We start from the raw sequence: 27166 nt of genomic DNA on the forward strand, positions 1-27166 counted from the left end.
AATCACGGTTGTCTGTTTTCAGTGTGAAATATGAGTTGGCGAGGAAGATCGACCTATCGGCGTAGACCAAGACGCTATGTAGAGCCTCCTGAAATGATTGGGCCTATGCTGGTGAGTGCTTAAACGTTAATTCGATGTTTTCTATTAGCAGAAATTAATTTTTGCGATAGTGTTGTTGCATTAGTATGGAAGTGCTGAGAAACGTCTTTCCTGCTGATAAAACATGATTATGGCGTCTCATGAAGGAAACGTTGATTCTGGAGGATTTTTTGTTTTTCCTCTCGTGTTCTTCAGCTTTTGCCCATGACTTCTTTCTCATGTTTTGTTTGTTAATGACGGATCGTACACATGTATTCCAACACAGAATATAATAGCTTCCAAAGTCCTTGTGCGTCACTTTTCTCACAGTAACCTCCCTGTGGGTAGAGTAACCTTATTGGGCATAGAGAATAGAGTTGGAGAAATGTCTTTAGGCTTAGTTATGATCAGAAATAGCTATGTATTCTGTGTATATATGTAAAATTTTGTATCAATAACAAAACTTTTTTTTTTTTTTTTAATTTACACACCCACACATATTCCCCAGCCCGAGCAGTTCAGTGATGAAGAAGTGGAACCACCAGAACTTGAAGAAGGGGAACCAGCAGCTTAATGTCAGGATCCTGCACCTGCTCAGGAGGGAGAGGATGAGGGAGCATCTGCAGGTCAAGGTGAGGGAAAGGGAGGAAGAATGCCTGCTGGTGCATGCGTCTATGTGTGTCTGTGTGTGCGCGTGCGTGTGTGTGTGTGTTATGCATTGTCATATAGCAGAAACAGGATGAAAGAAAACAATGGAAAGAATGCCTGAAATTGACTGGAAAAGCGTGGAGGCTATGTAGTTGCAGCTTAGCTTAGGCAAATCCCTCACTACGATAAAATTTCTCAACTTTATGAATGAGAGAATGGAAGTGTGGGGATTGTGTTTTATCCAAGAACCCTTGACTGGTAAATACAAAATTTGTATTTTGCTCCAAGGTTTTTGTCTTCCTACCATCTATGTTGCTGTAAAGAAGGAAATGATTTTGCTGAAAATGCTTAAAACTCAAATCCTTTACTGTAAGGTAGCTTAGTACTGGCCCAAGAAGAGACCCAGTTCAGAGGAGCAGGAGCAGCTCCAAAAACCGAGTCGCTGAATGTTGGCCACCATTTCCTTTGATTGATATTTTTATATGGTACGTTTGATAAAAGCTGGATAAACGAGGATACTGCCATACAGGTAGCTGGTTTAGTGATTTTCTAAGTGGCCTTTAGGAGGTGATTAAATCCTTTTATGGTTAGAAAAAGCAAGAAAGAAATTATCCTGAGATTAACATTGAGATTGAAATAATTTCTCCTAGATAAAATATTTTCAAACAAAACGTTTATGTAACTGAGGTCATGGATTATTCCAGGGATTCACTGTTAAAAGTTTCTAGAATATGTCTGATAACAATGCCCATTAATTGCTGTCCACCCACTCCCTTATTCTCAGTGCGGGACAGTATATTTTGTGTGATTCACAGTGTTATACTTGGTGCTTTGTTCTTCACAGGGTTCATTTATGGAATATTACATGTAGGACCTTCGGACCTAAATACAACTTTGTTTAAACAAAGTTAAGTTTCTCTTTACCCCAGTAGGTAATGGGTGTCGTGACTGTAAGATTTTCCATAGTCCTCAAATCCCTTCAGCTAATCAATCCTTCAGAAATTGACATTGTAATTGTAACTGAAATCCTATCCATGTTGTAGACTTCAGATGTCTTAGGTGATGCACACTGCTCTTGGTACTCTATGGCTGAATATAAGCGTTATGCATGTCCTGTGGTTTATCCTCAGATTGTCATTTAGGAGAAAGGTCTCAAGCTGGGCTGAACGCCATGCACTCATAGTCCCAGCTACTTGGGAGGCTGAGGTGAGAGGATTGCTTGAGCCCTGGAGTTCAAGTCCAGCCTGGGAAACATAGCGAGATCTCATCAGTAATAAACAAACAAACGAACAAACAAGCAAACAGACAACTAAAGGTTTCATGGTATAGGAAAACACAGATTCAAAGTTTGTGCCTAGTGGCTGGTAATGTTGCAAACATAACTCTTTAGTGAACTGTACTACTTAAAAATAGTTAAGATGGCAAATTTTATGATATATATATTTTTTACCACAATTAAAAAATACCTGTCTTCCTGAAGTTCAGTGTAGTTGTCATATATTCTTTTAAATTTTTACTGTATCTCTTTTCAAGACATAACATTTATAGAAAATTTGCAAGAATAGTACAATGAACCCATATACTTTTCACCTAGATTCACCAGTTGTTAATAGCTTTCACTTCATAGGTTTCATATCTCTTCCCTCCCTCTCTTACCCTGCTGCCCACACACTCACACACACACATATGGATATATGTTTACTGTTATTAATGCTGACTTGTTTGGATAAAGTTTCAGGTATTATGGCCCTTTACCCTATGTAGTTGAGTGTGTGTATATTGTCAGAACAAAGAAAAAGTCATTCCTTGGATTATCACTGCAGAAAGATCAAAATCAGAAATTTAACAATGAGAAAATGCAGTCATTTAATACACAGTGCATACTCAAATTTTGCCAGTTCTCCAGACAATTTGTTTCTTCCTTTTTTTTTCCTTTGTTGAGACTGAGTCTCTCTCTGTTCCCCAGGTTGGAATGCAGTAGTGCGATCTTGTCTCACTGCAAGCTACACCTCCCAGGTTGTGAAGGGATTCTCATGCCTCAGCCTCCCATGCAGCTGGAACTACATGGTCCTGCCACCACGCCTGAGTAATGTTTCCTTTTTCTTTTTTTTTTTTTTTGTATTTTTAGTAGAGATAGGGTTCGCCCTGTTGTCCAGGTTGGTCTTGAACTTCTGACCTCCCCTGATCTACCCACCTTGGCATCCCAAAATGTTTGGATTACAGGTGTGATGGAACAGGAATTAAAAGAAATTAAAGAATGTGTAAGCAAAAACTCAGTTGTATGTTAAAAAAAAAAACAATTTCCCCTGAGGAAGAGAAAGAGCTGGAGTCCTTTAAAATTAACTGCCTGTTTTTCCTTCTGTGGCTAGTGAGCCTTATCTCTCCCTTTCCCAGGCATTGTGAAGACTGTTTCTCTAGCTGTGTGGCTACAAGGTCACTAGATAGATAATCTCAAGTCGTGAAACATGTTGTTCCTTGAAAGGTAAGAAATGATGTAATGCATGTTTTAATTGAATAACTGTTATTTGTTTCTCACTTCTGTAGTACTTTTCCCCCTGCACAGATCTCCCCCTGCCCCATGAAATGCTTAAAAGATAGCTTAACTCTTTGTTTGGGCCTCAGTCTTTTGGATGTTAATCCGACTAGGTTGGTGCATCTAAATAATTAAATAATTCCTCCTCAACCCCTCGGTCTCTCTGATTCCTTAATTATCCCACAGCATTTCTGGTGGCCCAGATGGGGATCAGAGATGACAGATTTACTGTCTTCTTTGCCTGTGGGACTAGACCCCCAGGACTGGGGGAGACTTGGCATCCAAGGCACACCATGGGGGAGCTTTACCCGGATGGAGACTGGCTCTCCCTGCATCCCGAGGACTTATGTGGCAGCGCAGTGGAACCAGAGACAGGGCTGCAGCATGATACCAGCACTTCAGGAACCACAGTAAGGATAAAGGGCCCAAGTCAGGAAAGCCCGTCCCATAGGGACGAAGGGGAGCTTGATCACCTCCCAGGGACCAACTACTAATCTAACCCAGAGTGGCTGGGAGTGGCAGGAGTGGCCTGCCAATTTGGATGAACCTCGTGTCCCCCTAACAAAGTGAAAGTGGTTCACTGGTGGAGAAAATGGGCTGATAGAGCGGCAAGTGCAGCAAGGAAGAGCTTGCTGGCAGGGTAGCAAGAGTGGCTTGCCACCCCAATTGGGAGTGTGTGGGTGTGTGTGGTCCTACCCAGGACATGAGGGAGGCTCGTTTCGTCCGATGAGGAGTCCTGGGGTAGGAGTGGTGTGTATGTGTGTGAATGTGGGAGCCTAACTAGGCTCACCTGGGACACGGGAGAGGCCCATTTCATCCGATGAGGAGTCCTGGGGCAGAGGACATGTGTGAAAGTGTGTGAAAGAGATGGTCTCGGGAGAGCCCAATGTGGGGAGTGACGTGGGGAAGCACAGATCCCTTAGCGTGGGCTGTGTGCTCCAAGGCAAGTGCGGGGAAATCAGACCTAGGACGTTGTGCACAGCTGATAGGACCAGCTCCACAGCCACAGCAGGCTGTGAAAGGGGAAGGCACGTTCCTGGCTAAGCAGCCTCTGAAACTCTCGTAATAGGACCCAGTCTGGTGGACCCGAGAGTGAAAGTGTGCTACAAGGGAGGAAATGGGAGGAAAAGCATTGAAACCAACTCCTTTGGAGTGCATGATAAAAAAATTGGATTTAGAGGTGATTATGGGATGAAACTGGATGCTCAAAAGTTAAGGACATACCGTGAATTAGAATAGCCCTCTTTTAGTGTTGGATGGCTGGCCAAAGGCACTACAGAGAAATTGGCCATGTGTTTTAAGGTGGTGACTGGGGTCAGAGGACAGCCAGGGCATTCAGACCTAGTCTTTATATTGATTGATGACTAAATGCCTAGCAGTTTATTGTAGAATGCTCGCAGCTCACGCCGGGAGAAACCAGCTGCTCTGGCAGCTACAGAGTTACAGGGAAAGTCACAGAGGCTTGTAACTCCAAAAGTAAAAAGTGAAAAGTAAAAGCCAAAAGTGAAAGTAAAAATCAGCTGCCCGGGCAGCTATGGAAACAAAAGAAAAGTCTGAGGAAAGAGAAAACCGGTTTTGCAAGAACCACAGGAGGTAATAGAGACCCCTCCTCCCTACATTCCAATGTACCCCCTTTACCAAGGCTAACTGCCCCTAAGGAGTTAAGTTCAAAGAGATACAGGCTCCCAGTCTCATAGAAATCAGAGCTCCGGGAAGTTAAAGTGAAAGGCTAGAAAAGTCAGGCAGGCCATCTCAGGTCTGGCTATGCCCAAGTTATGCTTACGCCTCTTACGAGGACAAAAGGACACCTACTAGGACCCAGATGAGGCAGTCTGGCTTCAACACCTACAAAGGCGCCAAGAAACACTTCTGCAAAGACTAAAGGATGGTAAAAGAAAAATGCAACCAATATAAAAAATCTTAGAGGTGCTCCAGGGTGCAGATAAAAGCACTAGCCAGTTTTTTTTAAAATTAATTAATTAATTATTATTATTATACTTTAAGTTCTAGGGTACATGTGCATAACGTGCAGGTTTGTTACATATGTATACTTGTGCCATGTTGGTGTGCTGCACCCATCAACTCGTCAGTACCCCTCAACTCGTCATTTACATCAGGTATAACTCCCAATGCAATCCCTCCCCCCTCCCCCCTCCCCCCTCCCCATGATAGGCCCTGGTGTGTGATGTTCCTCTTCCCTTAAGAAAGACTTTGTGAGGCATTTTGGTTGTACACTCCGTTTAACCCTAATGCTGCTGAAAATCAGCGCATGGTGAATACAGCATTTGTAAGGCAGGGCCAAGGAGATATTAGGCATAAATTGCAGAAGTTAGAAGCTTCATCGGCGTGAATGCTACTCAGTTTATTAAAGTGGCTACCAAGGTGTACATTAACTGAGATCAGGAGGCAAAGAAGAAAGCTGATCGGAGGCTTAAGAAAGGCTAATTTACTAGCAGCAGCCCTTACACGAGGAGAAGCTGGCTTTGCAAGGAGGCATGGACACGGGCATGAACGCGGTCATGGAAAAGGCTAGTCTGGATAGGAGTTTGAAAGCCAGCCGAGGCTGGAGAGAGATTAATGTGCATGGTGCAAAAGGAAAGGACACTAGAAGGATAAATGTCAAAAGAATAAGGAGAATGTTCAATGGTCTAACACCCAAGAGCGGCGTTTGGTTGCTAGTTGTGGTGCTTCCAAGGCAGATCCTGATCCGATCAGCTTAGTGGGGTCCAAGAATTTAGAGGAATGAGACAGACTAGACTCCATCCTTTCAGGCCCCGGGGAGCCTATGGTCTCTATGGAAGTAGGGGGCCGATTAATGGATTTTTTGGTCGATATTGGTGCTAATTTCTCTGCGGTACCTCACCCAATTAGCTCCCCCACAAAGAACTGTGCTACTATCGTAGGGGCTATAGGGGCCAAAGAAAAGAGACTTTTCTGCAAATCCAGGAGATGTGTTATTAGGGGACAAGAAGTGCAGCATAAGTTTCTATATATGCCAAATTGTTGAGTGCCCTTGTTAGGAAGAGACTTACTCCAGAAACTGCAGGCACAAATTTCCTTTACATTTAAAAGGAATATGACACTGGAGTTTGGAAAGTCTAAGGCAATGGTATTGACTCTAACTGTCACAAAGGCTGAGGAATGGTGGCTCTATGAACGCCAGAAGGCTACCGGAGCCAGACCTACACAATATGTGGGGAATGCTTTTCAAGGTACCAGGTGTATAGGCTAAGGACAACCCCCCTGGACTTGCTGCAAACAGACCCCCGGTGGTAATAGAGCTTAACCCTCATGCTGCCCTGGTACGAGTCTGTCAGTACCCCTACCCAGAGAGGCAATTGATGGCATAACAAAACATTTAAATCAGCTCTATGAACATAGGATTATAGTGAAATGCAAGTCCTCCTGGAATACTCCTCTGCTTCCTGTGCGCAAGCCAAATGGTGAATACAGGCCAGTTTACAAAGTGTCCAAGGACAAGGCAAAAGTCTGTTTTCGGGAGGTTGGATATCTAGGATTCATGGTATCCCAAGGCCAGTGCAGGCTTGGAAGTGCATGCAAGGAGGCTGTATGTGCATTGCCCACCCCAGTTTCAAGGTAGCAGGGAAATTTCTGGGTGCAGCGGGATTCTGCTGAATCTGGATTGCAAACTTCTGCCTTATAGGAAGGCCCTTATATGAGGCTGCCAAAGGGAAAGAAAGAGAGCCCCTCGCTTCATCCCTGGGATGCAAGGCTGGTTCAACATTCGCAAATCAATAAACATAATCCAGTATATAAACAGAACCAAAGACAAGAACCACATGATTATCTCAATAGATGCAGAAAAGGCTTTTGACAAAATTCAACAGCCCTTCATGCTAAAAACGCTCAATAAATTCGGTATTGATGGAACGTACCTCAAAATAATAAGAGCTATTTATGACAAACCCACAGCCAATATCATACTGAATGGGCAAAAACTGGAAAAATTCCCTTTGAAAACTGGCACAAGACAGGGATGCCCTCTCTCACCACTCCTATTCAACATAGTGTTGGAAGTTCTGGCTAGGGCAATCAGGCAAGAGAAAGAAATCAAGGGTATTCAGTTAGGAAAAGAAGAAGTCAAATTGTCCCTGTTTGCAGATGACATGATTGTATATTTAGAAAACCCCATTGTCTCAGCCCAAAATCTCCTTAAGCTGATAAGCAACTTCAGCAAAGTCTCAGGATACAAAATTAATGTGCAAAAATCACAAGCATTCTTATACACCAGTAACAGACAAACAGAGAGCCAAATCAGGAATGAACTTCCATTCACAATTGCTTCAAAGAGAATCAAATACCTAGGAATCCAACTTACAAGGGATGTAAAGGACCTCTTCAAGGAGAACTACAAACCACTGCTCAGTGAAATAAAAGAGGACACAAACAAATGGAAGAACATACCATGCTCATGGATAGGAAGAATCAATATCGTGAAAATGGCCATACTGCCCAAGGTAATTTATAGATTCAATGCCATCCCCATCAAGCTACCAATGAGTTTCTTCACAGAATTGGAAAAAACTGCTTTAAAGTTCATATGGAACCAAAAAAGAGCCCGCATCTCCAAGACAATCCTAAGTCAAAAGAACAAAGCTGGAGGCATCACGCTACCTGACTTCAAACTATACTACAAGGCTACAGTAACCAAAACAGCATGGTACTGGTACCAAAACAGAGATATAGACCAATGGAACAGAACAGAGTCCTCAGAAATAATACCACACATGTACAGCCATTTGATCTTTGACAAACCTGAGAGAAACAAGAAATGGGGAAAGGATTCCCTATTTAATAAATGGTGCTGGGAAAATTGGCTAGCCATAAGTAGAAAGCTGAAACTGGATCCTTTCCTTACTCCTTATACGAAAATTAATTCAAGATGGATTAGAGACTTAAATGTTAGACCTAATACCATAAAAATCCTAGAGGAAAACCTAGGTAGTACCATTCAGGACATAGGCATGGGCAAAGATTTCATGTCTAAAACACCAAAAGCAACGGCAGCAAAAGCCAAAATTGACAAATGGGATCTCATTAAACTAAAGAGCTTCTGCACAGCAAAAGACACTACCATCAGAGTGAACAGGCAACCTACAGAATGGGAGAAAATTTTTGCAATCTACTCATCTGACAAAGGGCTAATATCCAGAACCTACAAAGAACTCAAACAAATTTACAAGAAAAAAACAAACAACCCCATCAAAAAGTGGGCAAAGGACATGAACAGACATTTCTCAAAAGAAGACATTCATACAGCCAACAGACACATGAAAAAATGCTCATCATCACTGGCCATCAGAGAAATGCAAATCAAAACCACAATGAGATACCATCTCACACCAGTTAGAATGGCAATCATTAAAAAGTCAGGAAACAACAGGTGCTGGAGAGGATGTGGAGAAATAGGAACACTTTTACACTGTTGGTGGGATTGTAAGCTAGTTCAACCATTATGGAAAACAGTATGGCGATTCCTCAAGGATCTAGAACTAGATGTACCATATGACCCAGCCATCCCATTACTGGGTATATACCCAAAGGATTATAAATTATGCTGCTATAAAGACACATGCACACGTATGTTTATTGCAGCACTATTCACAATAGCAAAGACTTGGAATCAACCCAAATGTCCATCAGTGACAGATTGGATTAAGAAAATGTGGCACATATACACCATGGAATACTATGCAGCCATAAAAAAGGATGAGTTTGAGTCCTTTGTAGGGACTTGGATGCAGCTGGAATCCATCATTCTTAGCAAACTATCACAAGAACAGAAAACCAAACACCGCATGTTCTCACTCATAGGTGGGAACTGAACAATGAGATCACTCGGACTCAGGAAGGGGAACATCACACACCGGGGCCTATCATGGGGAGGGGGGAGGGGGGAGGGGGGAGGGGGGAGGGATTGCATTGGGAGTTATACCTGATGTAAATGACGAGTTGATGGGTGCAGCACAGCAACATGGCACAAGTATACATATGTAACAAAACTGCACGTTATGCACATGTACCCTACAACTTAAAGTATAATAATAATAAATAAATTTAAAAAATAAAAAATAAAAAAAAAATAAAAAAAAAAAAAAAAAAAAAAAAAAAAAAAAAAAAAAAAAGAAAGAGAGCCCCTCGTATAGGAAAAGGAACAGGAAAAGGCCTTCAAAGATATAAAGGAAGCTCTTATTCAAGCCCCAGCGTTAGGGTTGCCAGATGTAAAAAAAAAAAAAAAAAAAAAAAAAAAAAAAAAAAAAAAAACCAAAACCCTTCTTTCTGTATGTGGATGAATGGAAGGGAATGACAGTCAGAGTCTTAACTCAGTTGTTGGGCTCTTGGCATCGGCCAGTAGCATACTTATCCAAGAGACTGGACTTGGTGGCCTTAGGTTGGCTCCACTGCCTCAGGGTGCTGGCAGCTACTGCAATCCTTATAGAAGATGCCAACAAGCTAGTCCTAGGTCAGAAGATAATAGTCCGGGTGCCACACGCTGTATTCACCTTAATGGAGCAAAGAGGACATCGTTGGCTGTCCAACTCTAGAATGCTAAAGTATCAAGGGCTTCTGTGTGAAAATCCCCAGATAACACTGGAGTCTGTGAATACCTTGAACCCAGCTACCCTACTACCTGTGGAGGAGCCCAGTTGGAAGGATGGTGGGTTGCCTTACTGCTGGCAGGACCTTCCCCACTGTTGCATAAATATGGTGAATGAAGTATTCTCCAGCTGGGAAGATCTCAGAGATACCCCCTTGGAGAGCCCAGATGTTGACTACTTCACTGATGGTAGCAGTTTCATAACAGATGAGGTGCAATATGCAGGGTATGCAGTAGTGACCCAGTACTCAGTGGTCGAGGCTCAAGCCTTACCTTCTGGGACTTCTGCTCAGAAGGCTGAATTAATAGCATTAACCAGAGCACTGTTATTGGCCAAGGGGAAGAAAGTAAACATATATACTGATTCAAGATATGCTTTTGCAACCCTGCGTGCCCATGGGGCAATGTACAAAGAGAGAGGACTATTGACTACTGAAGGAAAAGAAATGCAAAATAAAGAGGAAATTTTACAATTATTAGAAGCCATATGGGCTCCAGAGAAGGTGGCTGTCATTCATTGCAAAGGACATCAAATCGGGAAAAGCTATGAGGCACAGGGCAACAGAAAGGCAGACTGAGAGGCTAGGCAGGCAGCAATGAGCAAGGCTTTACCTGAAGAAAGAACTCTAGCAATGCCTCTCCTTATAGAGCCCCCTTTACTGGAGGTAACCAGTTACTCTTGAAGTGAAAAAGCTTGGTTTGGTCAGGAAACAGGAAAATATATTAAAAATGGATGGTGGCTGTTCTCTGATGGGAGGCTAGCCATCCCAGAAACAAAAGCCCCAAGGTTTGTGAAGCAGATCCATAAAAGAACACACATTGGAAGGACGACTAGAGACTTTGATAGGTTGGCATTTCTATGTGCCACAGCTCTCTGCCATCACCCGTGCTGTTTGTGAACAATGTCTATCCTGTGCCCGGAATAATCCAAAACAAGGACCAACTCGACCCCCTGGAATTCAAGAAGCAGGAGCTGTGCCTTTTGAGAACCTGCTTGTAGACTTTACCGAGTTACCTTGAGCAGGAGGTTACCGGTATATGCTAGTGTTTCTTTGCACCTTCTCAGGGTAGGTTGAGGCCTTCCCCACCAGAACTGAAAAGGCACGAGAGGTAACAAAGGTGCTACTAAAAGACATCATGCCAAGATTTGGGTTGCCTTTAACCCTAGGATCAGACAATGATCCTGCATTTGTGGCAGAAGTAGTACAACAGCTGACTCAACTTTTAAAGATCACATGGAAACTGCACACAGCCTACTGACCACAGAGTTCAGGGAAGGTGGCATGGATGAAGCGGGCACTCAAACAGCTACTAAAAAAGTTTTGCCAGGAAACTCACTTATGATGGGATCAGGTCTTGCCCATGGTCCTCCTCCAGGTCAGGTGTACACCTACAAAACAAACTGGGTGTTCACCCTATGAAATATTGTTCAGAAGGCCACCCCCAATCATTAATCAAATTAGAGGGGACTTAAAGGAGTTAGGAGAGTTAACCCTTAGGAGACAGATGCAGGCTTTAGGAGTGGCAATGCAGGAGGTGCAAAGCTGGGTAAGGGAAAGGATACCTATAAGTCTAACAGACCCAGTGCATCCATATAAGCCAGTGGACTCTGTCTGGGTTAAAAGGTGGAATCTAACAACCTTGGGGCCCTGATGGGATGGGCCCCATATTGTAATCATGTCTACTCCCACTGCTGTTAAAGTTGTAGGTGTCACACCTTGGATTCACAATAGCCGGCTGAAACCAGTGGCAACCGTGACTCCTGAGGATGACCAGTGGATTAGCTAACAAGACCCAGATTGCCCCACCCAAATGGTCCTACGGCGAAACCCAACCACTGGTAAGAAGGACGACTGCCCTGCTCTGACCGCACCAGAGGCTGGTCAGTCGACACACGGCTGAAGCTTGAGGATCCTACAAGCTCTGCTCTAGTCACATCCTGGAAGCTGACTGGTCTACGCACAGCCGAAGCTAAGAGGGCCATCTCTGGATAAGTAAATGTAAATACAATTTATAAGCCTAGTTATAATTCTGTCAATACTGATTGTTCTGTTGTTATTACTGCAAATGCTGCAAATGTCTATGCTCAGAGGAAGGTTTGCCATGCCCAGGTGTAGTGTAAGCATGTTTCTATTACATACACTGATGTTGTTACCATTTCTGCCTATACTAAAAGGGGAGAAATCTTTAGAAGGATACCCACATTGTGTACACACTACCTGGGTAAAAAATACCATAGTTAAAATTCTACTGTACCGTACCTACTATAAATGTACAGGAACCAAGTTAAGAACCTACACATACAACCAGAAACAGTCTGCAATGGTTTAACACAAGAGAGGCTTAGCAGGAGCAGCCCTAAACATCTGTACAGAGAACCACAAATCAGATGCCTAGACTGTAACATTCAGTGGTCTATGCTAACAGAGCTCCAACACTTACATTCAGGAAGGACTGCTCTGCTAAGGAGTATGTAAACCAAACCAAACTGTAAGACAAGGGCATGCAATCCTTTAAATTTTGCTATCTTAAAGCCAGAGCTACCTTTCTGGTCTACAGGACAGACAGCACTATTACAGGTAAATAGACAAGGAGCAGGCCTTGGAGTCCACTACTAATTGTCAAAAAGACTAGAAGGACTCAAATGCGTCCAACCCCGCAATTTTGGGTCCATAAGTCATTCTATAAGCATTTTGATCTGTCAGTGCCTGCGCTTCCCCCATCAACCAAAAACTTATTTGCCCAACCAGCTGAAAACATAACTGGCAGCTTAGGAATTTCCTCATGCTGTGTATGTGGAGAAACTAATATGGGGGACCAGTGGCCATGGGAGGCAAAGGAATTAATGCCATAAGATAAATTCACTTCGCCTAACCCTGCCAGTGAACCAACAGCCTCAGCCAGTGTTTGGTTGTTAAAAAACTCCATAATTGGAAAATACTGTATCGCCCATTGAAGAAAGTCTTTCAGAGAGGGAGTAGGAGAAACAATCTGCCTAGGGCAACAGTATTATGATGAGACTAAAGACAAAACTCTGGAGAAACACCCAGAATGACTCCTACTTACCAGATCCAAACCCTTTCGGTTCTCTATTCTAAGCCACTGTTGGCATCTCTAGGGGCTCCAAATGCTTGGAAAGCACCCTCTGGCCTATATTAGATCTGTGGAGCATGGGCATATTGGCAACTGCTGGCTAAATGGACAGGGGCATGTGTATTAGGAACAATCAAGCCATCCTTCTTACTAATTCCTCTAAAGCAAGGGGAACTCTTAGGGTATCCAGTTTATGATGAAAATAAAAGAAGAACTAGAAGAAGCATAATCACAAAATTAGACACAAATGTCACAAAGGATGTAGACATAGGAGACTGGAAGGATAATGAATGGCCTCCTGAAAGAATCACTAAATATTATGGGCCAGCTACCTGGGCATAAGATGGGTCATGGGGATATCACACCCCAATCTATATGGTCAACTGCATCATAAGGTTGCAGGCAGTCCTTGAAATTATAACCAATGAAGCGTCAAGGGCACTAGATTTATTGGCAATACAAGCAACACAAATGAGAAATGCTATATATCAAAATAGATTGGTTTTAGATTACCTCTTAGCCTCAGAAGGAGGAGTATGTGGAAAACTTAATTTAACCAACTCTTGCCTAGAAATCAATGATAATGGCTGAGTTGTCATGGAAATCACAGCTAGAATGCGCAAGTTGGCCCATGTTCCGGTTCAGACTTGATCCGGATGGGCCCCGGATTCATTGTTTGGAGGATGGTGCTCAACCTTTAGAAGATTCAAAACTCTTATTGGTGGGTTTTTGTTTATTCTTGGCATCTGGCTCATCTTCCCTTGCATTTTACCCGTTTATTGGGAGTATTCAGTCAACCATAAAGGCAATAGTAACCTGACACACTACTGCGCAGTTGATGGCATTAACCAAATATCAACTGCTGCCAGTAGAAGAAGCAGCTCAGCTCCGTGAAGAGGTGGCAAATAATGGTGCTTTCTATGAACACCTTTGTTATAAAAAGCACCAAAGTGGTGAAATGAAATGAATTAAAAGAAATTAAAAAATGTGTAAGCAAAAACTCAGTTGTATGTAAGAAAACACAGTTCCCCCTGAGGAAAAGAAAGAGTTGGAGTCCTTTAAAATTAACTGCCTGTTTTTCCTTCTGTGGCTAGTGAGCCTTATCTCTCCCTTTCCCAGGCATTGTGAAGACTCTGTTTCTCTAGCTGTGCAGCAGCAAGGTTATTAGACAGATAATCTCAAGTCTTAAAATAGGTTGTTCCTTGAAAAGTAAGAAATGATGTAATGCGGCCGGGCGCGGTGGCTCAAGCCTGTAATCCCAGCACTTTGGGAGGCCGAGACGGGTGGATCACAAGGTCAGGAGATCGAGACCATCCTGGCTAACCCGGTGAAACCCCGTCTCTACTAAAAAATACAAAAAACTAGCCGGGCGAGGTGGCGGGCGCCTGTAGTCCCAGCTACTCGGGAGGCTGAGGCAGGAGAATGGCGTGAACCCGGGAGGCGGAGCTTGCAGTGAGCTGAGATCCGGACACTGCACTCCAGCCTGGGTGACAGAGCGAGACTCCGTCTCAAAAAAAAAAAAAAAAAAGAAATGATGTAATGCATGTCTTAATTGAATAACTGTCTTTGTTTCTCACTTCTGTAATATACTTCACCCTGCACAGATCTCCCCCCGCCCCACGAAATGCTTAAAAGGTAGCTTGACTGTTTGTTCGGGCTCAGTCCTTTGGATGTTAGTCAGAATGGGTCGGTGCACCTAAATAATTAAATAATTCCTCCTCAACCCCTCGGTAGGTCTCTGATTCCTTAATTATCCCACAGCAATGAGACCGCACGCCTGGCCCAGATAATTTTATTGATAGGATTTCTTTTTCTGATCCAGAGTCTGGTTCAGGATCACGTCTTACATGTGCTTTTCAGGTGTTTTAAATTTGCTTTAATCTGGAGTGTTTCCTTAATTTTTCTTTGTCATTCATAATATAGACATTTTTGAAGAGGATAGACCAGTTGGTTTGCAGAATGTTCTGCAGTTTGGGCTTTTTCATGTATTTTATAAAGACCTTTTTTCAACTCAGCATTTATTGGTGGCTACTCATGCCATATAAGAGTCTAAGTGCTAGGAGTGTAAGTGCTACGAGAAACAGGATTTCAGCCTTGAGTCATTTAATAAGATAAGGACAATCAGAAGTAGAATAACAGAGAAGTGCAAAGGAGGCAACAAAGGTGTCTGATGGCAGTCTTCAGAAAGGAAGAGGGTAATATTTGGAAAACCCTGTTTTCCTGTTTTTCTCCTAACAGACTCCTGAAATAATGTTCCTGGGATTCTTATCAACACATTTATTATAAGACTAGCTAAAGCTTTTATATAATAACACTGAGAGCATGAATATTATTTTCTTACTTATATTTTATGTTTTACTGCTTAAATTGATGTGTACTTTTTATTTTTAAGGGCCAGAGCCTGAAGCTGATAGCGAGGAACAGGTTCACCCGAAGACTGGGTGTGAGCGTAGAGATGGTCCTGATGTCCAGGAGATGGGCCTGCCAAATCCAGAGGAGGTGAAAATGACTGAAGAAGGTAGGCAATCCATTAGGCATGAAAACTGTAGGGTGTCTGTTTCCACAGTATCATATTATAATTATTATTATATTTTCTAGATGTAGTCTCACTCTGCTGACCAGGCTGGAGTGCAGTGGTGCCATCTCAGCTCACTGGAAATTCCGTCTCCAGGGTTCAAGTGATTCTCCTGCCTGAGACTCTCGCAGAGCAAGGCTTACAGACATACTCCACCACGCCCAGCTAATTTTTGTATTTTTAGTAGAGACGGGGTTTCATTATGTTGCACAGGTAGTTCCTGAACTCTTCACCTCAGGTGATCCACCTGCCTCGAACTTTGAAATTGCCAGGATTACAGGGGAGAGCCATCATGCCCAACCCAGCATTATATTTTTATTTTTATTTTCTAAATTTTTATTTATTTATTTTTTTAAGACAGAGTCTCACTCCGTCGCCCAGGCTGGAGTGCAGTGGCCAGATCTCAGCTCACTGCAAGCTCCGACTCCCGGGTTTATGCCATTCTCCTGCCTCAGCCTCCCGAGTAGCAGCTGGGACTACAGGAGCCCGCCACCTCGCCCGGCTAGTTTTTTGTATTTTTTAGTAGAGACGGGGTTTCACCGTGTCAGCCAGGATGGTCTCGATCTCCTGACCTCATGATCCGCCCGTCTCGGCCTCCCAAAGTGCTGGGATTACAGGTTTGAGCCACCGTGGCGGCCACATTATATTTTTAATAAGAGAGAGGTAACAATACTGCCTCTTTAGTAATAAAGCTCTTATATAAAGGTTATTTGAAACATAGTTCAGGCCTCAGCACCCGACTGATAGACTGTCAGATATAGAAACAAGCTGAATCAGAGCCATGTTGAATGAAGATTTGAGTCTAAATCCTTGAACCAATAGCTCATAATTTTCAGATGCTTTTGTAAAGGTCTACTTTTAACAAATACATAACACATTTGTAACACCCATCACTTGGTGTGAAAAATGCCGAAGCACTGATGCGGGTTCTAATACCAGCTCTTACAGCCTTGGCGAGATGCTGAGTGAGTCCTTTCACTTCTAAACCTGTCTTTGGTTCTTATGAAAATAGTGAGTTGAAGTCAGAGATTTTAAAACCATTTTCCCTTCTGGTTCTTTCATACTCTGATCCTGTTGTATAGAATGCATGAGATACAGAGATCATCTGCTTCACATGATGTGTTGATCCCAAATCATGAAACCCTGGCCTGAGTCATCTGAAAATCTCTAAATTGAGATTTCATTGCTACTAAGAAAGTGAGTGGTCACTCTGCTTCATCCTAGTTTTTCCGTGTGGAGAGCTGAATACCTATCGTAGTATCTTGTCAAACTGTGAATTCTCCCTCCTCTTTGTTTGTTTGAGACAGAGTCTCAGTCTGTCACCCAGGCTGGAGTACAGTGGTGTGATTTCAGCTCACTGCAACCTCTGGCTCCCTGGCTAAAGCAGTCCTCCCACCTCAGCCTCCTGAGTGGCTGAAAGTACATGCACAAGCCCACAAGCCACCGTGCCTAAGTTGTTGTGTTTTTTTAAAATTTTTTTTAAACTTTTTTTTTTTTTTTTGTCGAGATGAGGTCTCCCTATGCTGCCCAGGCTGGGATTCTCTGGCTTCTAATGAACAATTCCTTTTAAATCTTTCCTCACAAAAACCTTGAGTGACGGAATTATCAACTGGCGAGAGACCGGTTAGTTCCTATCCTCTGTGGCATGTAGGTCAGTGATGCTCAGCATGGGTGTGAGTAAAATGCCTGTGCTATGCACGCTCCCTGCTGCACTGTCAGTCTTCATGAGCCAGTATTTCTAATAAGACTGTCGACATATATATGATATAATCATCTCTCACTATATCAAATGTTACATGTAAGTTTCAGCTTTAGAGACATGGATTGATCAGATTCAAAGTTGAAAGACCATGACTTTAGTACTTCCTGACTAATCAACTGAAGTATGTTTTACACATGTGTTTTCCAAATTGCTGACTGTGAATTGTAAGTGCTTCTGAATTGAAAGGAAGCACTGGATGTTTAGGGAAGACATTACCTTTAAATTCTGCAGGTCTGTCCTCAAAGTGCATAGAGAGGTTTAATTGGATGTAAGACACAGGATCATCCTTTGGGTTTTGTTTCTAGTCCATTTAATAAAACCCAAACGGTAGTGTGTTTTGTATGCCTTTAGGGTCATTTAAATAATTTGTTGCTAAGTCATGTTCCCAATTGTTACGTTTCTGTTACAGGTGAAAAGCAATGACAGTGTTAAAAGAAGACACACTGAAATGATGCAGGCTGCTCCTATGTTGGAAATTTGTTCATTACAATTCTCCCAATAAAGCTTTATAACCCTCTGCAAAGAAGTCTTGCGCATCTTTTGTGAACTTTATTTCTAGCTTTTTGATGCTGTGAGACATGTATCATTCTTTGAAATGTTATATTCCAACTGTTTGAGCTGGTATGTAGAGACATCATTCTTTTTTCTTTCTTTCATTTTTCTCTTTGGCGACGGAGTCTCGCTGTGTCACCCAGGCTGGAGTGCAGTGGCGCGAAATCTGCTCACTGCAACCCCCACCTCCCGGATTCAAGCAATTCTCTGCCTCAGCCTCCCGAGTAGCTGGGATTACAGGCACCCACCAGCACGCCCAGCTAAGTTTTGTATTTTTAGTAGAGATAGGGTTTCACTATCTTGGCCAGGGTGCTCTTGAATTCCTGACCTAGTGATTCATCCGCCTCGACCTCCCAAAGTGCTGGGATTACAGGCGTGAGCCACCATGCCCGGCGGAGACATAATTCTTATATATTGGTTTTCTATCCAGCAGCCTTGTGAAATATGCTTATGATTTCTAAAAGTTTATTTCTAGATCATTTTCAGTCTTCAACATACAGAAACATATCATCCTTCAATAAGAGCAATTTTGTTTCTGCCATTTATTTTTCTTTGTCCTTTTGTATTGTTTGTAGAGACGGGGTTTTGCCATGTTTCCCGTGCTGTTCTTGGACTCCTGAGTGCAAGTGATGCACCCGCCTTGCCTCCCACAGTGCTGGGATTACAGGCGTGGGCCTCCGCGCCAGTCCTGTTGCTCCCATTGTAAAGAGTTTTATTTCCTTTTCTGATTTTATGGCATTGCGCAGACACACCTGTTACCATGGTGATAGTGGACATCCTTGTCTTATCCCTGATGAGAAACGGAAAACTTTCAACATTTCACCGTCATATTTACTGTCCATTTTTGTAGATGGACTTCTTCAGAGTAAGTCATTCCATTCTGTTCTAAATATGCTGAGCATATTCATTTGAATCTATGTTGAGTTTCATCAAACAGTGCATCTATTTTGATTACCACAGCATTTTTTCCCATTCATCTGTTAATATAGTGAATTCGATTGATAAAATTGTAGGTTTTTAAGTTCAATTTTTAAAACTTGAGACAGGGTCTCACTCTGTCATCCAGGCTGGGGTGCAGTGGTGTTATCAGAGCTCACTGCAGCCTTGAAATCCTGGGCTGAAGCGATCCTCCGACATCAGCCTCCTGAGTAGCTGTGAGTCTACGTACATGCCACCATGCCCAGGTAATTTTTTGACGGCTTTTTCTTTGTTTTTTGTAGTGATGACATTTTCTGATGTTGCTCAGGCTGGTCTCGATGGAAGTCCTGAGCTCAGGTGCTCCGGCCAGCACAGCCTCCCAAAATACTAGGATTACAGGCGTGAGACTTGGCCTGATCAGGTTTTTCTTATATAGGGGTCTTATCTATACAAAGACTAAACTTACCTGTACCTTTGTGCAGGTGGGCAAAGACTTGCATGATGAAATTTATCATTCTGTTGATTTAAAGACAACTATCCTTGACTTACCAGTGTATAAGTCCATGAAAGCATAATTATGTTGAAAGCATACATTGCTATGGGTGTTGGGAACCCTGCAGTTTCTGCTGCTGGGGGAGCATGTCCTTGGAAGTACCTTTCGTCTGTTTTTTCAACTCCAAACATCTTAGGACCATGGGTTGTGACTGGTAGGACTATGTATCTTGCTAGTTTCAAGACGGAGTTGATTTTCACATGGTGCCACTGTGGCTGTCCCGTTTCCCTAATACTGTCATTTCTTCTGTGATTCTGATGCCACAAATGATAGCTATCGTTTTAGTATTTCTTTACAGGTCCTAGAGTTTGTATTCGTTTTTCCTTCAGTCTCTTTCTGAGAATTGTTCACATTGAAGAATTTCTTTTTGGTGTAGACTGCTATTGCTGTTTTTGCAGGTGGTCTACCTGTCTTCCCAGGCAGTCACCGTGGCTCTTGTCCCCATGGTGGGGCCAGGGCAAGAGAGGACCCTGGGTGTGTGTTTGTGTGTGTATGTGTGTGTGTCGGGGGTCAGTTCAGTTGAAAATCGAGTGAGTTTTGAGGGGAGCACTACTTGAGGTATTTGAGTCTCAGAAACATAGGAAACAGCAAAGGGAAGTTGGATTCCATTATCGTCAGTGGATGGGAATCCGGGGCTTGGGGCATTGGGCTGGGAACTGCAGCCCGCCCAGGCCCGCAGCCGCGCATGCTCCCTGGGCCCCCGTCTCAGTGCGCATGTTCACTGGGCGTCTTCCGCCCGGCCCGTTAGCCCACGTGAAGAACGCCAGGGAGCTGTGAGGCTGTGCGCTCTCGTTCTTGCCGTCTGGACTCTTTTTCCCCTACTGAGATTCGTCTGATAGGTCTGCAGGCCAGTCATCCTGGGGGCTGAAGTGAGGGTGAAGAGGGCCTCGGGTGGGTCCGGTGGATCCCGCTTCCTGGTCTGTGGCCTCTGAGGGAGAAGGACCTCGAGGTCGTCCTCCTTCTCTTGTCAGGCTACCAGGCCACCATCGACTTTGTGGTCGTGAGGGGGCCTGGACAGGGAGGAAGCTGGTCCGCAGAGGGAAGGCGGTCAGGGGCTCAGGTGAAGATGGGGTGAGTGCTGTTTGGGGGATGGAAGTCCCGAGGTGCCCAGAACCCCCGACGACACAGGGCAGATGCCTGAATGGGGTGCTCGGTGGGGGCAGGGCGGGTGGTAAAGAAGGAACCTGGCACCTGGGAAGGCTACGGCCTGGTGAGCGCCCCCCAGCGGTGTGGAGTGTGGAGCGCCTGAGTGAGAAGCACTGCAAGGTCTCACGTCCGACATGGAAGGTCCGGGAAAAGTGGGAAGGAGTGGGCGAGGCAGTGCGGTGCAACGAAACTTAACGTGAGATGGGGTGAATGGCTCTAGGAAGCGGGAGTTGCCCAAAGCAGCCATCACGGGAATTGTGATTCACTAGTGTTTTCGTGGGGAGTCCGCTTGTGAAACTAAACCTCATCGGAAATGACCTGTATATGCGGGGCACAGTGGTGCTCGCCTATAGTCCGAGTTATTCGGGACACAGAGGCGGGAGGATTCCTTGAGCAGGAGGTCGAGGCTGCAGTGAGCTGTGATCGCGCCTCTGCACTCCAGCCTGAGCAACACAGCGAGACCCCGCATCCAAAAGAAATTTAGAAAAAAATGTCCTCTGCCTCTTGCCACACGCCTTAAGATGACTGCTCTGCCAGCTTGGCCAGCATAAATGGCTTTGTAGACACTTAGAAAACGTACACACGTATGCTTAACTCTGGGACTTATTTTGAGAATATTTTCAAAATTAAAACGACAAGTTAACATTGATCCATGGAAGTGATGGAATATAGCAGCCCTCTGGAGCGCATGTTGCCAATCACGGTTGTCTGTTTTCAGTGTGAAATATGAGTTGGCGAGGAAGATCGACCTACCAGCGTAGACCAAGACGCTATGTAGAGCCTCCTGAAATGATTGGGCCTATGCTGGTGAGCGCTTAAACGTTAATTCGATGTTTTCTATTAGCAGAAATTAATTTTTGCGATAGTGTTGTTGCATTAGTATGGAAATGCTGAGAAACGTCTTTCCTGCTGATAAAACATGATTATGGCGTCTCATGAAGGAAACATTGATTCTGGAGGATTTTTTGTTTTTCCTCTTGTGTTCTTCAGCTTTTGCCCATGACCTCTTTCTCATGCTTGGTTTGTTAATGACAGATCGTATACATGTATTCCAACACAGAGTATAATAGCTTCCAAAGTCCTTGTGCGTCACTTTTCTCACAGTAACCTCCCTGTGGGTAGAGTAACGTTCTTGGCCATAGAGAATAGAGTTGGAGAAATGTCTTTAGGCTTATTTATGATCAGAAACAGCTATGTATTCTGTGTATATATGTAAAATTTTGTATCGATAGCAAAACTTGTTTTTTTTTCTTTATTTGCATACCCACACATATTCCCCAGCCCGAGCAGTTCAGTGATGAAGAAGTGGAACCACCAAAACCTGAAGAAGGGGAGCCAGCAACTCAAAGTCAGGATCCTGCACCTGCTCAGGAGGGAGAGGATGAGGGAGCATCTGCAGGTCAAGGTGATGGAAAGGGAAGAAGAATGCCCGCTGGTGTGTGTGTGTCTGTGTGTGTGCGTGTGCGTGTGTGCATGTGTGTGTGTGTGTTATGCATTGTCACATAGCAGGAACAGGAGGAAAGAAATCAATGGAAAGAATGCCTGAAATTGACTGGAAAAGCCAGGAGGCTATGTAGTTTGCAGCTTAGCTTAGGCAAATCCCTCACTGTGATAAAATTTCTCGACTTTATGAATGAGAGAATAGAGGTGCCGGGATTGACTGGTGAATACACAATTTGTACTTTGTTCCAAGGTTTGTGTCTTCCTATCATCTATGTTGCTATAAAGAAGGAAAGATTTTGCTGAAAATGCTTAAAACGCAAATGCTTTTCTGTAAGGTAGCTTAGTTCTGGCCCAAGAAGAGACCCAGTTCAGAGGAGCAGGAGCAGCTCCAAACACCGAGTCACTGAATGTTGGCCACCGTTTCCTTAGATTGATATTTTTATGGTACGTTTGATAAAAGCCGGATATACGAGGATACTGCCATACAGGTAGCTGGTTTAGTGATTTTCTAAGTGGCTTTTAGGAGGTGATTAAATCCTTTTATGGTTGGAAAAACAGAAAAGGAGTTACCCTGGGATTAACATGAGATGGAAATAATTTCTCCGAGATAAAATGTTTTGAAAGGAAACATTTATGTAACTGAGGTCATGGATTATTCCAGGGATTCATTGTTAAAAGTTTCTAGAATATGACTGATAACAATGCCCATTACCTGCTGTCGAACCACTCCCTTATTCTCAGTGCGGGACAGTATATTTTGTGTGATTCACAAACAATGTTATATTTGGTGCTTTGTTCTTCACGGGGTTCATTTATGGAATTTTACATTTGGGACCTTCGGACCTAAATATAACTTTGTTTGAAGAAAGTTAAGTTTCTGTTTATCCCAGTAGGTAATGGGTGTCATGACTGTAAGATTTTCCATAGTCCTCAAATCCATTCAGCTAATCAGTCCTTCAGAAATTGACATTGTAATTGTAACTGAAATCCTATCCATGTTGTAGACTTCAGATGTCTTAGGTGATGCACACTGCTCTTGGTACTCTATGGCTGAATATAAGCATTATGCATGTCCTGTGGTTTATCCTCAGATTGTCATTTAGGAGAAAGGTCTCAAGCTGGGCTGAACGCCGTGCACTCATAGTCCCAGCTACTTGGGAGGCTGAGGTGAGAGGATCGCTTGAGCCCTGGCGTTCAAGCCCAGCCTGGGAAACATAGCGAGATCTCATCAGTAATAAACAAACAAACAAGTAAATAAATAAAGGTTTCATGGTATAGGAAAACACAGATTCAAAGTTTGTGCCTAGTGGCTGGTAATGTTGCAGACATAACTCCTTAGTGAACTGTACCACTTAAAAAAAGACGGTAAGTTTGAGGATATGTGTATTTTTTTACCACAATTGAAAGAAAACCTCCTCTCTTCCTAAACTTCAGTGTAGTTGTCATATATTCTTTAAAATTTTTACTGTGTCTATATTCAAGACATAACATTTATAGAAAATTTGCAAGAATAGTACAACGAACTCATATACTTTTCACCTAGATTCACCAATTTTTAATAGCTTTCTCACCGTAGGTTTTATATCTCTTCCCTCCCTCTCTTACCCGGCTGCCCACACACTCACACACACCCACACGCGGATATATGTTTACTGTTATTAATGCTGACTTGTTTAGATAAAGTTTCAGGTATCATGGTCCTTTCCCCAATGTACTCGAGGGTGTGTATATCGTCAGCACAAAGAGAAAGTCATTTCTTGGATCATCACTGCAGAAAGATCAAAATCAGGAAATTTAACAATGAGAAAATGCAGTCATTTAATACGCAGTGCATACTCAAATTTTGCCAGCTCCCCAGACAACTTCTTTCTTCCTTTCGTTATTCTTTGTTGAGACGGAGTCTCCCTCTGTTGCCCAGGTTGGAGTGCAGTAGTGCGATCTTGGCTCACTGCAACCTACACCTCCCAGGTTCTAGGGATTCTCACGCCTCAGCCTGCCGTGTAGCTGGGCCTACAGGCGCCGGCCACTGCGGTCTTGAACTTCTGACCTCACCTGATCTGCCCACCTTGGCATCCCAAAGTGTTTGGATTGCAGGCGTGAGACCCCACGCCCGGCCCAGATAATGTTATTGATAGGATTTCTTTTTCTGATCCAGAGTCCGGTTCAGGATCACGTCTTACATGTGCTTTTCAGGTGTTTTTAGTTTCCTTTAATCTAGAATGTTTCCTTAATTTTTCTTTGTCATTCATGATACAGACATTTTTGGAGAGGATAGACCAGTTGGTTTGCAGAATGTTCTGCAGTTTGGGCTTTTTCGTGTATTTTTTAAAGACCTTTTTTCGACTCAGCGTTGATTGGTGGCTACTCAGGCCATAGGAGAGTCTGAGTGCTAGGAGTGTAAGTGCTGTGAGAGACAGGATTTCAGCCTTGAGTCATTTGATGAGGTAAGGACAATCAGAAGAAGAATAACAGAGAAGAGCAAAGGAGTCCACAACGTTGTCTGAGGGCAGTCTTCGGAAAGGAAGAGGGTAATATTTGGAACACCTTGTTTTCCTGTTTTCTGCTAACAGACTCCTGAAATAATGTTCCTGGGATTCTTGTCAACACATCTATTATTACAGTAGCTAAAGCTTTGATATAATAACTCAGAGAGCATGAGTATTATTTTCTTATTGACATTTTATATTTTACTGCTTAAATTGATATGTATTTTTTATTTTCAAGGGCCAGAGCCTGAAGCTGAGAGCCAGGAAGAGGTTCGCCCGACGCCCGATTATGAGCGTGAAGATGGTCCTGATGTCCAGGAGATGAGCCTGCCAAATCCAGAGGAGGTGAAAAGGCCTGAATAAGGTAGGCAATCCATTAGACATGCAGATCGTAGGGTGTCTGTTTCCACAGTATTGTATAATAATAATAATAGTTATTTTTTGAGACAGAGTCTCGCTCTGTCGACCAAGCTGGAGTGCAGTGGTCCCACCTCGGTCACTGGAACTTCAGCCTCCCGGGTTCAAGTCATTCTCCTGCGTGTGCCTCCCGAGTAGCCAGGCTTACAGACGTGCTCCACCGTTCCCAGCTAATTTTTGTATGTTTAGTATTGATGGGGTTTTGTTCCGTTGCACAGGTTGGTCCCGAACTCCTGGCCTCGGGTTATCCACGTGCCTCGCCTTTGAAATTTCCAGGATTACAGGCGAGAGCCACGGAGCCCGACCCAGCATTATATTTTTAATAGCAGAGAAGTAACAGTACTGCCTCTGTAATACTAGAGTTCTTATATAGAAAGGTTATTTGAAACGTAGTTCAGGCCCCAGCACCCGACTGATAGGCTGTCAGATATAGAAACAAACTGAGTCAAAGCCATGTTGAATGAAGATTTGAGTCTAAATCCTTGAACCAATAGCTCATAATTTTGAGATGCGTTTGTAAAGATCTGCTTTTAACAAATACATAACACATTTGTAACACGCATCACTTGGTGTGAAAAATGCCGAAGCACTGATGCGGGTTCTAATACCAGCTCTTACAGCCTTGGCGAGATGCTGAGTGAGTCCTTTCACTTCTAAAGCTGTCTTTGGTTCTTATGAAAATAGTGAGTTGAAGTCAGAGATTTTAAAACCATTTTCCCTTCTGGTTCTTTCATACTCTGATCCTGTTGTATAGAATGCATGGGATACAGAGATCATCTGCTTCGCATGATGTGTTGATCCCAAATCATGAAACCCTGCCTGAGTCATCTGAAAATCTCTAAATTGAGATTTCATTGCTACTAAGAAAGTGAGCGGTCACTCTGCTTCATCTTAGTTTTTCCGTGTGGAGAGCTGAATAGATATGGTAGTATCTTGTCAAATTGTGAATTCTCCCTCCTCTTTGTTTGTTTGAGACAGAGTCTCAGTCTGTCACCCAGGCTGGAGTACAGTGGTGTGATTTCAGCTCACTGCAACCTCTGGCTCCCTGGCTAAAGCAGTCCTCCCACCTCAGCCTCCTGAGTGGCTGAAAGTATATGCACAAGCCACCGTGCCTAAGTTGTTTTTTTTTTTTTTTCTGTTAAATTAAAAAAAAAATTTTTTTTGTCGAGATGAGGTCTCACTATGTTGCCCAGGCTGGGATTCTCTGGCTTTTAATGAACAATTGCTTTTAAAATCTTTCCTCACGGAAACCTTGAGTGATGAAATTATCAACTGGCGAGAGACCGGTTAGTTCCTATCCTCTGTGGCATGTAGGTCAGTGATGCTCAGCATGGGTGTGAGTAAGATGCCTGTGCTATGCACGCTCCCTGCCACACTGTCAGTCTTCATGAGCCAGTATTTCTAATAAGACTGTTGACACATATGTGATATAATCATCTCTCACCATATCAAATGTTACATGTAAGTTTCGGCTTTAGAGACATGGATTGATCAGATTTAAAGTTGAAAGACCATGACTTTAGGACTTCCTGACTAATCAACTGAAGTATGTTTTACACATGTGTTTTCCAAATTCCTGACTGTGAATTGTAAGTGCTTTTGAATTGAAAGGAAGCACTGGATGTTTAGGGAAGAAATTACCTTTAAATTCTACAGGTCCGTCCTCAAAGTGTATTGAGGTTTAATTGGATGTAAGACACAGGATCACCCTTTGGGTTTTGTTTCTAGTCCATTTAACAAAATCCAAACTGTAGTGTGTTTTGTATGCCTTTAGGGTCATTTAAATAATCTGTTGCTAAGTCACGTTGCTAATTGTTATGTTTCTGTTACAGGTGAAAAGCAATGACAGTGTTAAAAGAAGACACGCTGAAATGATGCAGGCTGCTCCTATGTTGAAAATTTGTTCATTACAATTCTCCCAATAAAGCTTTACAGCCCTCTGCAAAGAAGTCTTGCGCATCTTTTGTGAACTTTATTTCTAGCTTTTTGATGCTGTGAGACATGTATCATTCTTTGAAATGTTATATTCCACCTGTTTGAGCTGGTATGTAGAGACATCATTCTTTTATCTTTCTTTCATTTTTCCCTTTGGCGACAGAGTCTCGCTGTGTCACCCAGGCTGGAGTGCAGTGGCGCGATCTCTGCTCACTGCCACCCCCGCCTCCCGGATTCAAGCAATTCTCTGCCTTAGCCTCCCAAGTAGCTGGGATTACAGGCGCCCACCAGCACGCCCGGCTAAGTTTTGTATTTTTAGTAGAGATGGGCTTTCACCATCTTGGCTAGGGTGCTCTTGAATTCCTGACCTCGTGATTCACCCGCCTCGGCCTTCCAAAGTGTTGGGAT

The 27166-nt window shown here is 43.3% G+C and overlaps 1 protein-coding gene across 1 annotated transcript; it reads left to right on the top strand.

Annotated features, from left to right (window-relative positions):
• On the top strand, nucleotides 1-26760 carry LOC126945678 (G antigen 10-like). Its single transcript, XM_050775817.1, has 4 exons — nucleotides 1-111; nucleotides 21759-21882; nucleotides 24645-24770; nucleotides 26656-26760. The coding sequence occupies exons 1-3, from the start codon at nucleotides 31-33 to the stop codon at nucleotides 24767-24769; spliced, it is 330 nt and encodes a 109-aa protein (XP_050631774.1). The 5' UTR covers nucleotides 1-30; the 3' UTR covers nucleotide 24770; nucleotides 26656-26760.
• The last annotated feature ends 406 nt before the right edge of the window (nucleotides 26761-27166 follow it).

Source organism: Macaca thibetana, chromosome X (assembly GCF_024542745.1).
Source record: "Macaca thibetana thibetana isolate TM-01 chromosome X, ASM2454274v1, whole genome shotgun sequence".
NCBI classification, from domain to species: Eukaryota; Metazoa; Chordata; class Mammalia; order Primates; family Cercopithecidae; genus Macaca; species Macaca thibetana.

Excerpts from the sequence above, each read along its gene's own strand:
- LOC126945678 (XM_050775817.1), top strand. The coding sequence starts at position 31 with ATGAGTTGGCGAGGAAGATCGACCTATCGGCGTAGACCAAGACGCTAT. Across the intron at positions 112-21,758 it reads AAATGATTGGGCCTATGCTG|CCCGAGCAGTTCAGTGATGA; the intron begins GTGAGTGCTTAA and ends CATATTCCCCAG. Across the intron at positions 21,883-24,644 it reads GGGAGCATCTGCAGGTCAAG|GGCCAGAGCCTGAAGCTGAG; the intron begins GTGATGGAAAGG and ends TTTATTTTCAAG.